This window comes from Neopelma chrysocephalum, unplaced genomic scaffold (genome assembly GCF_003984885.1).
Source record: "Neopelma chrysocephalum unplaced genomic scaffold, ASM398488v2 Primary Assembly neopelma1_119, whole genome shotgun sequence".
Classification (NCBI taxonomy): Eukaryota; Metazoa; Chordata; class Aves; order Passeriformes; family Pipridae; genus Neopelma; species Neopelma chrysocephalum.
Window position 1 is genome coordinate 1,832,994 of NW_020897781.1, and position 15,942 is coordinate 1,848,935.

At 53.4% G+C, this 15,942-nt stretch overlaps 1 protein-coding gene across 1 annotated transcript; it reads left to right on the top strand.

Annotated features, from left to right (window-relative positions):
- Positions 1-486: 486 nt before the first annotated feature.
- EEF1A2 (eukaryotic translation elongation factor 1 alpha 2) lies at positions 487-15,357 on the top strand. The gene is made up of 8 exons (XM_027697245.1): positions 487-657; positions 2,236-2,458; positions 6,538-6,717; positions 7,785-8,081; positions 12,334-12,484; positions 13,714-13,970; positions 14,058-14,292; positions 15,008-15,357. Exons 2-8 carry the CDS (start codon positions 2,315-2,317, stop codon positions 15,133-15,135), a joined length of 1,392 nt encoding a protein of 463 aa, XP_027553046.1. The 5' UTR covers positions 487-657; positions 2,236-2,314; the 3' UTR covers positions 15,136-15,357.
- The last annotated feature ends 585 nt before the right edge of the window (positions 15,358-15,942 follow it).

Here is a 15,942-nt window from a genome sequence, read left to right on the forward strand (position 1 = left end):
CAATCTTCCTCCCATCCCTCTATCTCAAATCTCTCCATCTCCCTTTCATGCCCTCATCTTTCATCTTTCCTATTTCTCTATCTTTATCCTTCCACCTTCCTCCCATCCCTCTATCTTCCATCTTGCTGTCTCCCTGACTTCAGTTTTCCATCCCTGCATCTTCCCACCCCTTCATCCTCCTCTCACCCCTCTGTCTTCCATCCTGCTGTCTCTCTTCAACCTTTGCTTCCATCCTGCTGTCTCTCTCTGACTCCAGTCTTCCGTCCTTACATCTTCCCATCCCTCCACCTTCCACCCCTCCATCTCTCCCCCACCTCTCCCATCCCTCCATTTTTTCCCATCCCTGCATCTTCCTCTCATCCCTTTATCTCCCATCCTTCCACCTCCTCCCCATCCTTTCACCTTCCCTCCCCAGCCAAGTCCCCCGTCTCTCCCGCCTCTCCCGCCTCTCCCTCCTCCTCCTCCTCGTCCATCTCCTCCTCCCCGCGTCCCCCCCGCGCCTCCTCCTCCTCCTCCTCCCCCGCCCGGTACCGCATTGCCGTAGTGCGGGGGGGCCGCTGCATTGCGCTGCCGCCGTCGATAGGTGGGCCCCTCCCGCGGAGATAAAGCCGGCGGAGCCCAAGCCGGCAGCCTCTGGCCGCCCCGACCGCCGCCCCGGTAAGAGCTGCGGGACCGCGGCGGGATGGGGGGGACAACCGGGCTATGGGGAGGGACGGGGGGATGTCCTGCCTCAGGGGCTGCGGGGGATCAATGCCCCCCCCCCCTCGGGTGTGTAGGTGCTGCCGGCCCCTGGAGTGGGGGGTACACTCGGGGAGGGAGAGGATGGGGCTGGACCGCTCCTTCATCCCGCAGGTGCTTCTTCCCGCAGGTGGGAAATAACCCGCAGCCCACGGTGCTCCAGGGCATGAAATTCCTTCTAAATGTTGTGCATGAGGAGGAAAACCTGATAATCCCCTCTTCCCCCTCCCTGCCCCCCCCCCAATCCTCATTCCCCTCCTGCCCCCCCCCCTCCCCTTCGCCTTCAAGATCATAAAACCCTGGAATTATCTGGGTTGGAAGCGACCTTAAAGATCATGTCGTTCCAACCCCCTGCCATGGGCAGGGATGCCTTTAGCAACGTGGGGGGGGGGGGGAAGGGGAAGACATAAAATCCCCAATTCCCAAAGCGACCCCGCATCTCCCCCCCTCCTCCTGGGTGCCGGGGATGTGCAGCGGGGAGAGGGTCCCGCACCCAGGGCTGGGCGCTCCGGGACTGGGCATCGCAGAGGACACGCAAAATGGCCAGATCCGGGCTGGCTGGGTTCAAGGGCAGGAGGGACGGGGCAGCCGGGGCTCCTGCTGCCCAGGGAGGCTTCTCGCCGGGAACATCATCACCCGCATGACTGAATCGCTATTAGAGCAGCAAACTCCTCCTGACCTCCTTTACTTCTATGGGCAGATTCGTGAAATTGGATTTTATTAGACGTCAGATTAAAGCTCCTAATTGTGCCGGGTTTGTGTGCAGCTGCAGAGCCATGGCAACGCCGGGAGATGCCAAGACAGCTCCCCGGATATATCCATTTGAGTTTTTAGCCTCCTCCCTCCGTTTCATCCAGTTTCATGGCAGCAAAATATATTAAACCCCCCCACTGCAGGCTCAGATGAGCCCTTGGCAGCCCGGCTATTCGCAGCCCTGCTTGGGGGAGCAGCCGAGGGCTATTTTTGTCCACCCCCATTTTGCAGCCACCATGTTGTCACCCGAACTGTGCCCAGCTCGGGAGAGGCGAGGGCAGCCCGGGAGGATGGGCACCCTCGGCTCCTCCCAGGGCACCCACAACATGGAGGAGATGCCCTCGGGTTTGGAAAGAGCGAGAAAGGCAGCAAGGAGAGCAGCCCTGAGCCGGGGGAAGGTTTTCCAGGGAGGAAGGGCACCTTCGAAGCGCCGATGACGTAGCCCTGGGAACTGGGGGTCTCCACGAGGAGGGCAAGATGCCGAAGAACACGGCATCTTGCTGAGACTTGGAGGCTGTGCATGGCAGCCAGAAATAGCCCGGCTGGCCTCCTCCGGGGGCGGGCTGGCTCCCACCCAGCATGGGCAGAGCTGCCAGACGAGGCCGGGCACCCCCGGCCAGGCTGGGGCGCGTGGTCCAGCGGGAAGGTGGGGCGAGGGGAGGAGAGCCATCCCCGATGGGCTGGGAGAGGGGGCTGTCACGGGGGCTCCTTTGACGCGCCTGCCTGTCCCCCCCTCCCCTGCAGCCTCCCCAAAAAGGCAGCTGCGTTCCCACATCCCTCCCCAGCGCCGCCCGCCCCGGCCAGCCCCGCGTAACCCACCAGCATGGGGAAGGAGAAGACGCATATCAACATCGTCGTCATCGGGCATGTGGACTCTGGGAAATCCACCACCACCGGGCACCTCATCTACAAATGCGGGGGCATCGACAAACGGACCATTGAGAAATTCGAGAAGGAGGCTGCCGAGGTGAGGAGCCCGTCCCCCAGCGTGCCCCCACCCCTCAGTGCCACCCCTGGGGTTGCTCCACGCTGATCCCCACAAGCATCCCACAGGCAATATTCCCCTTTTGCTGGCGCTGCCCTTCTCTTACCTTCTATTTCTCCCTTTGTTCCCGTCTATTTTTTACCCTCCGCACCCCTGGGTCTTCCCGACTTCTCTGGCCTTGGGAAAATAGGCCATTTGGGCGCTCGCCACCCTCTTTTCCGGAGCTGGGGGACTCCCTGCTGCTGGTTGTTAATGAGGGCAGGGGCATGGCGAGGTCTGCAGGATGGGTTAGGGAACCAGTGGTGAGAGCCAGGATTCTGGAAAAGCCACAAATGACGGTGTTTCAGGGCATGAAATTCCTGCTAAATATTGTGCATGAGGGTGACAACCTGATAAATCCTCACCACCCAGTTCAGGGTTCCCCGAATTTCCCTCTGAAACACCAGCTTCCAGTGCCTGCTGGAGAGATGGTGCAGCATCAGCTGGACCACTCATTTGGTCCAGTTAAAAAAGCCATTTTCCTCAAGCTGGTGGTCTGATGTGTAGTGTGATTGGTAGCCTTTAATACAGAAAAACTGGCTGGAAATCTGAGCCTTTAAGTTAAATTCTGTTGTTTCTCTCTTATAATGGTGGCACTGATAACAATTTAATAGTATGTGCATTTAGCAGGCTGTGACACAGCAAAGCACCACCCAGTACCTGTAATGTGGCAAAGCTCGAGATTAAAGAGGAAGAAATAGTCTTGAGAAGAAAAGTGTGAATTGGAAGCTCTGAGAAATTAATGATGGTAAATTCTAGAGAGGTGGGTGAGCCGGGAACAGCCTGGCTGTGTTAAGGATAGGGCAGCTCCTGTCACTCAGAAGATGGCTTGTCGTCATCGCTCCGGGAATCTTTAATGCAGATATCCCTCCTTTTTCTCCTCCCCCCCCCCTTTTTTTTTCTGGTCAAGATCATTTTTCAGTTAAAAAAAAAGACATTTACAGAGCTGCCACTCTTGATTTGATATTTTGCTGTCTGTCTTAACCCTTTTAATTTGCCGATGGCATCCGAGCTAAACCCCCCATTTTCCTGCCTCGCTTTCAGCCCTTTTTTTCCATCCTTTAATTTAACACCTTCTTCTTCATAGAAAATAATCCCTTCCCCCTGCTTTAAAACAATTGCTGATATCCCTCCATATTTCCCCCCCCCCTTTACCTACGGATCAGATAAGGCATGATAAGGTTATCATAGGTGTGATTGCAGCAATTTTAATTGAACAGACACTTTCACTGACTTGCCAGAATACGCGGGGACCGGAGGCTGCTATTAATAGCCTATTGACTGAGCTTACAGACTCCATTTTCTGATGCAGGGCTGGGGAAGGGTTTTCTTCCATTAGGTGGCATTCACAGGAAATGGAGGCCTGCATGTACCCAAAAAGCCAACAAAAAAATCCCAGGGTCTGCTATTTTTTTTTTTTTTAAGAAGAGAGCAAGGATTTTTCCTTTTTTTTTTTTTTTTTTTTGACTCAAGGGCAGAGGTAACAGTATCTCTGAAAGAAGAGTTGTTCTATTTAAAAAAAAATAATAAATAATCGGCATTTGTAGTCTCCGAATAGAAAGTTGTCCCTTCGTTGGGGTTTGTTCGGGGAAAATCAGCCTGTTTTTGGCACTAAACAGGGAAGGTATTGTGCAAAGCTAGATAATACCCTGGGTTTTTCAACACCGGCTCTGGGTAACTGAATATACCCTGTGAAAGGCGGGAAACTGTTTGCTAATTAAAGGATCTCATTTGTCTTCACCTTACGTGTGATGCTGAGCTCTGGGGGGGTTTCACGCGTGATGCCCAGCTGTTTGTGTGTGTGGACATGGCTGATGGCAATAAGGGCTGACTCCCACTCAGCTCCCACAGAAGAGCCAGGGGGTCTACTCTGTGCTTCAGTTTGCCCATCCAGAAGTGAGGGAATAGCCTGCTGATGGGGGAAAGGCTGTGGGATGTGCTGATTGAGCTCCTGCCTGAGAACAGCCCATTGTCAATGCATTGCACAAATGCACCATTCCTTGCTGTGTCTCCGTTTCCAGCATGTTGTAATGACTCCTCCCTGTTCCCCTGGCAAGAGGGGAGTTTGATGTGCATGCTGGAAAGGGTTAACCTTGCCCCATCCCTGCAAGTGTTCAAGGCAAGGTTGGATGGGGCTTGGAGCAATCTGGTCCGGTGGAAGGTATCCCTGTCCATTGCAGGGGGGTTGGAATGAGATGATCTTTGAGGTCTTTTCCAACCCAAACCATTTTGTGATTCTATAAACCTCAAAGCTCCTGCTCTACCCCCTTGCTAAAATCCATGTCAGTGGGATGCTCAGGAGCAGAGATTTGATTCTGGATTTTTCCATCCCAGTGAGAGCTTGCAGCTTCCCCGTGGCGATGGGGCAGCACACTCTTGACCTGGTGTCCCCTCTGAGGAGGGGAAGGCTTGCCCCTGGCTTTAGGATTTTGCCTGTAATCCTCCAGAGCAAGCTGCAAAGTCATCGTGGCACTCAGCTGTTATGAAACAGGCTGTCATCGTTAATTCCTTGTGCTGGCTGGGAGTGGGGCTGGAGTGTGGGAGCTGGGGCAGACCATCCCCTGGGCATGGTGTGGGCAGGGCAGGTTTGGATGTGATGCTGCATTAGCTTTCTTGGCCAGGCTCATCACTGAAGTGTTTGGTACCTGCCATCAGGAAGTGCTTCCCTCTGACTCATGATTTATAACTGGCCCGAAGAAACCCCAGTTGCAGGGAACAGTGGGATGGATGGATGGATGGATGGATGGATGGATGGATGGGAGCAGGGTATCACAGCTCTGACCTTGCATAGCGGGGGAGCCCATTAAATCATACACAAATGGCCTAAATTCCATTCTCTGTCTTAAAAAAACCCTCATATCTGAGGCCAAGAGCTGCTGATTGATGCTCATTAACCCTTTGCTTTGGCCAGGCTCCCCAGACTGCACCAGCACACAGCGTGGTCAGCAAGGGGTGGGCTCATCCTGCCCATCTCCACCTTGGCAGGATCTCAGCTCAGACTGGGAGCACCACGTCCATGCTGGAGGGAGATCTGGCTCTCCCTGATGTCATGACGTCAAAGGACACAACCCAAAGGGGAAGGCAGTTCAGAAGTGCCACTGAGGTTTACCAGGGAATGTGCTTTATCACAGGGCAGAGAGATTTACTGTAGCTGATCTCCCCCAGCGTGATTTTATGCATTACAATGTTGGCTGAGATTTTGGCCATTTGGCAACAACAGTTGGTCTGGCTGCAGCTCACAGTAGCTTTTCCTGTGAATTTGCACACTCTGTGGCAAAAATCAACCATGTTTCTATTCTGCTCGTAGCAACCATCTCTCATTTCATTTTCTTTTAACCCATTCCACTCCTACACCTCTGTCACTCACACAGCAATGCCCTTTCCACCAACCAGCTGCCTCACAGGTTTGATTCATAGACTAAAATCATAGAATCAGAGAATCATTTAGGTGGGAAAAGCCCTCTAAGATCATCTAGTCCAACCATTCACCCAGCACTGCCAAGCCCACCATGAGACCATGCCTCTAAGTGTGCACCACTGTGAAACCACAGGAAATAGAACAAGATCTCATAAACAGCCCTTTTTCAATAACTGCATTAAGATTAGGAAATGGGATAAGTATATAAACATCCTCTCAGTGATATTTAGCGTGACAAGAAGCAGCTTTCCACACTGCTGTACAGTTCACCATGATTTCCCAGCAGCAGTGCAGGACTGTGGTGTTGCGTGGAGAAAACCTCATGAGATGCTGGCTCCAGGTCCTGCCCATCCAGCCCCACTCACAAATTCACTTCATGGCTCTTCTTCCAGCCTCTTCTACACATTGAGAACAATATCTCATTTTTCCTGTATTTATTACTGACTAGATCATGGCTGTCACTGAATTTAGGGAATTTTGCCTTCAATGTTTGCAATGTGACCCTCTGCCTCTGTGAGCTTGGGAGGTGTCCTGGAGGGTGGGTGGCCATCACCAGTGCTGTGGGCTTGGGTTTCTCACTGGTTCTTGTCTCTGTGTTGGCCAGATGGGGAAGGGGTCCTTCAAATACGCCTGGGTGCTGGACAAGCTGAAGGCTGAGCGTGAGCGTGGCATCACCATTGACATCTCCCTGTGGAAGTTCGAGACCACCAAGTACTACATCACCATCATTGACGCACCTGGGCACAGGGACTTCATCAAGAACATGATCACCGGGACCTCCCAGGTGAGAAATGGGAGCCAGGGAGTGGAGGGCTGCTGAAGGTGGGAGGCTGAGACTTACTGATAAGCCCAGGGTCACATAGCTGCTGTTTTAGTCCTTTAGGAGGTGGGTACTCGAGAGAGAAGACTTAGAGGAGCATTGAGCAGGGTCCACCCATGAAGCTGGGTGGCATCAGGGCACCCAGCATGCCATAGTTTGGAACTTCCCTGGCCACCTGGGAGGAAGGGTGCTTTGGGGCACAAAGAGGTGGTTTCTCCACCCCGTTTCCACTTACATGAGAAGGTGGGGATGAATATGGGCCTCTCTGGGAGCTGGGATGCTGTGAGCTACATGCCTTTGTGTGAGGATATCTCCACATCCTCAGCCAAATGAGGTATACAAGAAACTTTCAACAATCCATTGTGTTTTGTTGGATAAAGGAGACTCCACAGATTTTTTCTCCTTTTTTTTCCTTGAAACAGCTGTCTTTGTCCCGTAAGCCACGTCATATTGCCAAACTCAGTGGTCTGCCCTTCCAGGGTAGGGTGGTTTCCCCTCATTACACTGCTGGACATTCCTGCATCTCCCTGTGATTGACGGGTGCTGGATGAACCCCACTACATGCCCAGTGAGATTCCCATGGTGATGCCAGGTGGGCTGGGCATGGATTTCTGTCAAACCCAGGCAGCTTCTGCTGTGGGCTCTGGGTACAGAAGTAATCTGGGGAACATGGTTTCCATGTCTGGAGTCTCACCCGTCACCCAGGGAGGTTATTTGCAAGACTTCAGTAGGTTTTTAAATGAGACCTTGTCTGTGGATAATCAAGATGAGGTCCTGGTCGGAGTCATGCAACCTCAAGGGATCCATCCTGGTTTCCCACCCATGTTGCAGAAACATGTGGATTTGGCAAGTCTGAAACAACACGGTTGGGTCAGTTCTGAGGTGGATCAGCAGGGTTATGGGTAGCAGCTGGCAGAGAGCCTGTCCCAGCCACGAGTAGTGCTCATCTGGGACTCACTCAAAGCCCTCAGGGGTGTCACCAGGGCCGTGCTCCCAGGGACAGCAGCACTTCATCAGCTCTCTCCTCCCAGGCTGACTGTGCCGTCCTGATCGTCGCTGCCGGCGTGGGTGAGTTCGAAGCCGGCATCTCCAAGAACGGGCAGACCCGTGAGCACGCCCTGCTGGCTTACACCCTGGGGGTGAAGCAGCTCATCGTGGGCATCAACAAGATGGATTCCACGGAGCCCCCGTACAGCGAGAAACGCTACGATGAGATCGTCAAGGAGGTCAGCGCCTACATCAAGAAGATCGGCTACAACCCAGCCACAGTTCCCTTCGTGCCCATCTCGGGCTGGCATGGGGACAACATGCTGGAGCCCTCTCCCAATGTAAGTGTGTGTTGTGTTAGACTTCTCCCCCCACCCTGATGATCCTGACCCAGGCTGGACATGACCTCCGTGCTCTGAAAACATTTCAGGCACCCGTTGTGCATAATGGCCCGTGCTGGCAGCAGAGCTGATGTGCCACGTGGCTCTGATTGGCCCCAGGCAGGATGAATGGGTGCACTATTTGTGGGCACTCTGGGTGCTGTACCCTGGCCAGACAGCCCAGGAGCCAGACATGAGCATCTTCAGGAAATGATCTGTCTTGCTTTACTTGTGGGCTGGGATTTGAAGTTTTCACATCGTCAGTCTCATGGTGACGTTGGAGCCTTCCCCTGCAATTGTCACTCTCAGCAGGAGCATCGTGTGTTTTTAGAGCATTGTTTTCTGAGGGAAATAACACGATCTGGTCTCAGGCTTGGAACGGTTCCCACTGTGCAGCCTGGCTCCCTCTTGCTGGGTATCAGGTCCCCTTTCCCATCGATCCTGTGTGCCACTGGGGTGGCCTCATCTCCTGTTCCAGTGCTGGGATCTCACTTCTTAAGGTGATATTTTCTTGAGGAGTACCAGATTTCCCATGCCAAAACCATGATTCCCTAGAGCATCCATCTGGAGCTGGTCCTTGTCCAGCTGATTTTTACAATACCTCTCTCTCTGTAATGGGGATGGTTGGGAGACAAAGGCAGGGTGCTCTGGTGGGCCTGTGCCATCATTTCATGTGATGGAAAGAAGAGCTTAAGAGGGACAGAGGCTTCTTGGCAGACAGGCTGCTGATAACAGTTGTTACTCTGACACTGTTTTATTGGAGAAAAAGCTACCTCAGCTTTAGTCTACTAAAGAAAAGATGGGCTGGAAAGTTCTGGCCAGAGGAAAGTCCCTGCTCTTCTGATGACGTGTCTGTGACCTTGAACAAGTTGCTCAGATGAGAAACCCGAGTGATCTCTTGTGAAACCAATGGGAAATTTGATGCCTAAGGGGGCTTAAAGACATCACCTGTGGATTACTGGGCAGGGCTTTGTGACGAGGGAGGCAATGCAAGAGTACAGCAGCAACTGAGGGAGTCAGGGATCGCAAGCCTGAGCTAGAGGAGTGTTGCAATGCAAACTCACACCATGGTGAAATGCAGCTCCTGCCTTGCACAGGAAAGGCAGCTCTCTTGGGCTGGCTTGGAAGGAAGGAATTGTTGGGGTGCTTGGGAGATTCCTGTTCCCTGAAGAGCAGAGCTGGGATAAAGGTCAGCCAAGGCTGTGCCAAACCCAGCCCCGTGGTTCCTGGGTGTCTCAAATTAGGCAAATCCCAAATGTCATCAGCTGCTGGGCTGGGAAGATGATCCCGAACAAATATCCTATTAATAGGCTGTAGAGGGGAGGCACAGAGCAGGAGGGGCTCAGTGGCCCCTTTCCTCTGGAGGGGTCTCAGGGCAGGTTCTCAGCGTGATGTGCTGCCCAAGAAAAAGCAGGGGCTTAAATAACTCTCCCTGTTGTCATAAGGAGGCAGCTGGCTCCTGGGTGGGTTCCCAGGAGCTGCCTGAGCTAGGGAATTGGGAAGAAAGCCTGGCCTGGTCTGGAACAGCATGAGATTTGCTGGAGAGGGTGCAGGGACAGACTCATCTTCCCCATATTGCAACACCTCTAGGCAAGCTTGAGCAGGAAACCGGTGTAGATATCTCTCCTCTCCTTCCTCACCCAAAAAAGCTCTGATCATTTTCACTCACAATTTCTGGACAGGTTTCACTGAAGCACAAGGCAGTCAAGTGACTTGTCTGTCAGGGGACTTATCAGAAAGTGGGGATTGGAGCCATGACGTCCCTGCAGCTCCTGTCACCTCTGAGCAAGGGGGGGGTGTGGTGGTACATCAGGCTGGTACCAGCTCTGCGTGGGAGACTCCAGCCCACATCCCTGTTGCACAGAATCCCAAGGCCAACTGGAAAAAAATGACAGCTGGGCTGTGCTTCCATCAAAGTTTGACATTTAGGAGCTTTTTGGCAAAGGAGGGTTTCTGTGAAGCAGCTTTCTCTTGCTGCAGCTGGCAGAATGGGGCCATTCTGTGTGGTTTGGGAGACTCAGCCCATGGAATGCTGCAACACTAACGCACCCATCTGTGGTGCAAGGGAGTGAGATGGCCTGGCTCTGCATCCTCAGCACTGGGGTGTGTGGGTGGGGGTGTTGGGATGCTCATGGGCTGGGGAAAATCAGAGAAAGGGGACTGCTCTGTAAAATAGACTTGGGGTGCAAAAGAGCTGAAGCTCAGCAGTTATTAAGGGGGGCTGGGACCTGAAGCTTGCCTGCCTTGCAGGGTTTGGCCATATCCTGCTTTTGCCATAGCAGTGGTGGAGTAGGAATTACTGCTTGGGAAGCAGATTTGGGGAATACATAAGAGAGGTTTTATAATAAGAGAGGTTTTATTTGGTGGGCCATAGAAGGCAGCACAAACCAGGATTTGTAGTTTCTCCTCACCTTGGAGCCACGCTGAGGTTTCACAGAAGAGCTTTGCTCCCAGCAGGTGTCTAAGCGCGCCTTTATCTGATTTTTGGGATGTCAGAACTTCCCTGGATAGAGGGATGGCTCTGACAGCCAGGTGTCACAGGCAGAAGTTGCCATTTTCCCATGTCCCCGAGCTGCCAGGGGCAGAGGGACGGGAGCTGCAGCATATGGTGACTGTCACCCTCGAGAGCAGAGCCCGCGGGCAGGCGGCCGCCGGGGCAGCTGCTGGCACAGGTCCCTGCCCCGCATTTGGGCCATGCAGCAGCAGGCTGGGGGAAGGTCTGAGTCATGCTGTGCATCACATGAGCCTCCCTCACTGGCTGGATGGAGTTATCATTTTGCCAAGCTGTTGCCTGGCGCTGGGACTGGCTGCATGGCAAGAGCTGCAGTGCCCTGGGGAGAACCCACTGCAGAAGTGTCCTCAGGCTCCTCCTGCCACTGTCACCAAGGAGGACAAGTGGTGTCAGGCATGACCCCCTGAAAGGGGCTGATCTGAACACCTTGGGTACAGGCTGAATTCCCTGGCTGCACCCAGCTCTTTTCCTCGCTTCTTCCAAAAAGTAGTACAGATTGCAGGATAGGTAACCAGCCTTGGCACAGCCTTGTCCTCCAGGGATGGTGTGAAACTAGAGGCACTTTAGGGGTCCCGTTTCACCCCAGCCTTATTCCTGTTGCACAGTGCCACTGGTGTTGGTGCCTAAGGGAAAAGCCATGTCTGCAAGCTGTGTGATGGATTTGGGGCACATGGGAAGCATTTGACCTCAGAATGGGAAAATATTGTCTAACCCTCTCTGTCTGCAGGGAACGGCCTTGCAGACTCTGATCTCTGCTTGGTGTATTAGGGTTGCATCAGAATCAGGACCGAATTTTTCTGGCTGGAAAGCTCCAGGTGTTGCTACAGTTTCCAGATGCTCAGCGTCACACCAAGAAAGCACTGCAGTTTCCTGCATCAAACCACAGCTCCTGCCAAGCACTTTTCCATTCATCCCTGCTTCTTTTCTGGCCAGTTTTAGTTTCAAGGGTTCAATTTAGGACTGGAGCAGGGAGCACCTGTGAAAAACAATTCTGTCCCTCAGCAGCCCCAGTGTAAGGCCGAGTTTCCAGCATCCTCCCAAGCCAGGGTTTAAAATCCAGCCCCCAGAGGGGTGACAGCAGGAACAAGTGGGGAGAGGCATCTGTGGAGCTTGCCTTGAGGAAAGGCAAGCTTGGATCCCAGAACTGAAGGTTGGGTGCTTTGTAGGTGGGACTTGGCTGCAGAGCCTGTGGTCCCTGTGCTGAAGGCAGCATTGCTGGAGGTCAGGACCCAGGTAGCTGGTGCAGTGCCTGTGGGTTGGTACTGGAAGTGGGAGCTGGGAGTTTGCTGGTTTTAACCACTTCCCTTCTTTTTCTTCTGTTAATGGATGCCTTACTCATTTCTAGAAGAGAGAGGGGCAGATTGAGCAAAGGGGGGCAGATAAGCCTGCAGGGATGGTGGAGTAGAAGGTGTTCCCAAGCTCCCAGGTGAAGGCAGGACAGGGCTGGACTGACTCCGTGGAGGTTGCCCTGGTGGGACATCTCTCTGGGTTCACCTCTGGATGCTGAGGACAGGCACACTCAGTGCATGTTGGAAGTGTTCAAGAACAGGTTGAACAAGGCTTGGAGCAACCTGGTCCAGTGGAAGGTGTCCCTGCCCATGGCAGAGGGGTGGAACGAGATGGTCTTCAAGGTCCCTTCCAAGCCAAACCATTCTGTGATTCTGTAATTCTGTAACTCTGTTGTTGCTGCTCTCTTTCCAGATGCCTTGGTTCAAAGGCTGGAAGGTGGAGCGCAAAGAAGGCAACGCCAGTGGAGTGTCCCTCTTGGAGGCCCTGGACACCATCCTGCCCCCAACCCGCCCCACAGACAAACCCCTGCGCCTGCCCCTCCAGGATGTCTACAAGATTGGAGGTGAGAAGAAGCCTTGCCAATGTCCCTCTTGCCTCTATTTTAACCAAAGTCTTCATTCCATGGAAATTTGGGAATGACATTTCTGAGTGTTGGGAAACTGGAGGGACTAGACTCTTCAAACTAGAGATGATATTGGGGAGAAAGGTGATAGCTCCAGGGCAAAGACCCCATTTGAGCCTGGGCTGTCTAGGGTGGAGGTGGACATGCCCAAAGGTTCCCAGAAGCAGCAGGTTTGTGAGCTCTCCCCAGGGAACACGTGATGCCAAAAGGGCTGCAAGTTTTTGTGCCCCAGAGGTCATGGCTGGCCTGGCGAGTTGGAGGCAGCAAAAAACATTCTGTGACCCAGATGAGGGACAAGACCAGCAGGGAGGGCCACTGAAGCTGATGCCTTGACCTGCCTGTGCTTCCCAAATGCTGGTGTCCATCATCAGCACCTCCGCCTGCCGAGCTGGACCACGGCACAGCCATGTAGGGAGCGCGTGTCCCCTTCCCTCTGGAGAGGTGATGGGGACACTTTTCTGAGCTATAAATACCCCGTGAGCTCTCTGACCTGCTGGCAGCAGTGGGCATTCCTGCTGACTCCCCAGCTGCTGGATTCGGCAGGCACAGCCTTTTCCAGCCCTTTTCCACATTTTTCCAAGGGCACATGCACTGCAGAAGACTGTCATGGATTGAACAGGGAATTTAGCAGGGTTTTTAACGTAGTCTTTTGTTTGTGATGGAGATGAAAAGTGGTGAGCAGGTCTCTGTCCTCCCCTAGCTCAGCTGTGTCAAAGAGATCTGGTTTTACCATGAGGCAGATCCTTGGGAAGCAGAGATACTGTGGGAAGAGGGGCGGTGGAGGCAGCAGGGCGGATGTGGAAGAGCAGATGTCTCCAGTTAACCTTCCCAACCTCTTTTCAAGATTGTTCCTCTAAACAATCCTTCACCTCCCTCCAAAGGTGAATTTTACCACAGTCCCCTGATAACACAGGGTATAAAAGATCCCCTTCATTTAGCAAGCCACCTGACAGCTGGTGGTGTGGCCACCAGGGATGGGGACAGTGTTGTTGCACACATTCTGTGATGACCCAGCCCTCGATGCAAGAGATGCCACAGCCACTCCAACAGAAGAGCTTTCAGGGCACATGGATTGCTCAGAGATATCTTGCTTTTGCTGAATCCAGGCTACGGCCCAGGGATCTACCATGCAGATTACATTTCGTTGTGCTCTGTCCTTGTCTCCGCAGGGATTGGCACAGTCCCCGTGGGCCGAGTGGAGACTGGAATCCTGCGGCCTGGCATGGTGGTCACCTTTGCGCCTGTGAACATCACCACTGAGGTGAAGTCCGTGGAGATGCACCACGAGGCCCTGAGCGAGGCTCTGCCCGGGGACAACGTTGGCTTCAACGTGAAGAACGTCTCGGTCAAGGACATCCGCCGCGGGAATGTCTGCGGGGACAGCAAGTCGGACCCGCCGCAGGAGGCAGCGCAGTTCACATCTCAGGTGAGCGGAGATGGTGCTGCCACCATGCACGGTTTGTCACCGTCCCCCAGCCCCCAGCCTTGCCCTGACACTGCTCTGTCCCCCCAGGTGATCATCCTGAACCACCCTGGCCAGATCAGTGCTGGCTACTCGCCCGTCATCGACTGCCACACCGCACACATCGCCTGCAAGTTCGCCGAGCTGAAGGAGAAGATCGACCGGCGCTCTGGCAAGAAGCTGGAGGACAACCCCAAGTCCCTGAAATCGGGTGACGCAGCCATCGTGGAGATGATCCCTGGCAAGCCGATGTGTGTGGAGAGCTTCTCCCAGTACCCACCCCTTGGTAAGGGAATGGCTCTTTGGAGGTCTCTTGTGGAGGAGCATGAAGGCCCTGTGGGTGTGGAGCTCACACCAGATGTGCTGAGCCTCTCCCACTACCCCCCAGTGGTCAGACTGGGGAGGGAGCTGAGGATGTTTTATTGCTCCTCCATGGGCTGGTGGCATGGGACAGACTCTCTGCTAAGCTGTTTCCAAAAGCAGGTCTGGGCTTTCCCTCTGGGAGCAAAAAGACCTTTCCTTCATGGTTACTAAATCTGATAGTTTGTGAACACAGAGGCATTTTTCAGTTTCCTCATCTCTGCCCTAAAAGAAGTGGTCAGGAGAAGAAAGAGGGAAGTTTGCACAGCAGAGGCCACCTTTTAATTCAGGGAACTGCTGTGCTTAGATTCTAAAATGGTCTGGGTAAAAAGGGACCTTAAAGAGCATCTCATTCCGACTCCCTGCCATGGACAGGGACACCTCCCACTAGAGCAGGCTGATGCTGCACATCTGGAAGCTCGGGAGCTTGCGGAGAACAGGTGTGACCTAAATTTAATAAATACTCATTTAAACAGAGGGGAGCCTCGGGACTAGCTTGGTGGTCAGAGTGAGGGTTGATAGCTCAGGGCTGGTTCCCACGGGAACCTGCTCCAAGGAGATGGGTGTAGATCTCCCATCACCCTCCCAGAAGAGCTCAGCCCCAGCGCTCCCCTCACGCCTCCCCGCTCTCCATCCCGCAGGCCGCTTCGCTGTCCGTGACATGCGGCAGACCGTGGCCGTGGGCGTCATCAAGAACGTGGAGAAGAAGAGCGGTGGGGCCGGCAAAGTCACCAAGTCTGCCCAGAAGGCCCAGAAGGCTGGCAAATGAATCGTGGGCTCCCAGTGCATCGCGCAGAAACCATCCCTGACACCAGGACGCTGCCACCGTCTCCCCCGGGCGCACGTGTGCACATCAGCTTGTAAGAGTTTATATGTCAACGACTGGATGCTCACCATTAAGGTCCAGTGGAAATTCTTTAAAAGGAAAAGCATGTTCCAGCGTTTGTGAGGCTTCATGTTAATTTTACCAATAAAACTGGTACAACATCCACAGTGGAAAAAAAACCCAAACAAAACCCAAACAAAAAAAAAAAACAAACCACCCAAAAATACCAAAACAAACCAACCAACCCAAAAGGTGTGGAGCTGTGTGTGTGTGTGTCTGTCACTGGGAGGGGCTGGGTTGGGTGGGGGTTGGGTGGTCCCACTTAGAGCAGATGGTGGGGATGGACATAGGAGAGGATGGGATGGAAATTTGCAGGAAGCAGGAGAGTTGGGCACTCATTCAGGATGTCACTCAGCACCCAGCCCTTCCCCAGCTCACACCCCTTAACCGATGCAGGTACCTGGGCTGATTCCCCCAGCCTAAAGCAGCAGATGCTCTTACAGCAGTTTTAATACTCTCCTTAACCTGCTCAACCCTCTGGTATCATCCGTCAGGGCCTTTATTATCATTATTTTCATGCAAAATAAGCTTAAGCTAACTTCCTAGAGTTATGCCATTGAAAGAAAGGAAAATGGCATCCCCCATCCCTCCTGGAAGGGCGAGCAGCATCACTTTGATTTATTGTAATACCCCACCATTCTGAAAGGAGTGACAGAGGCTGCCTTGTCTCTTCACATGCTTCTTCATCTC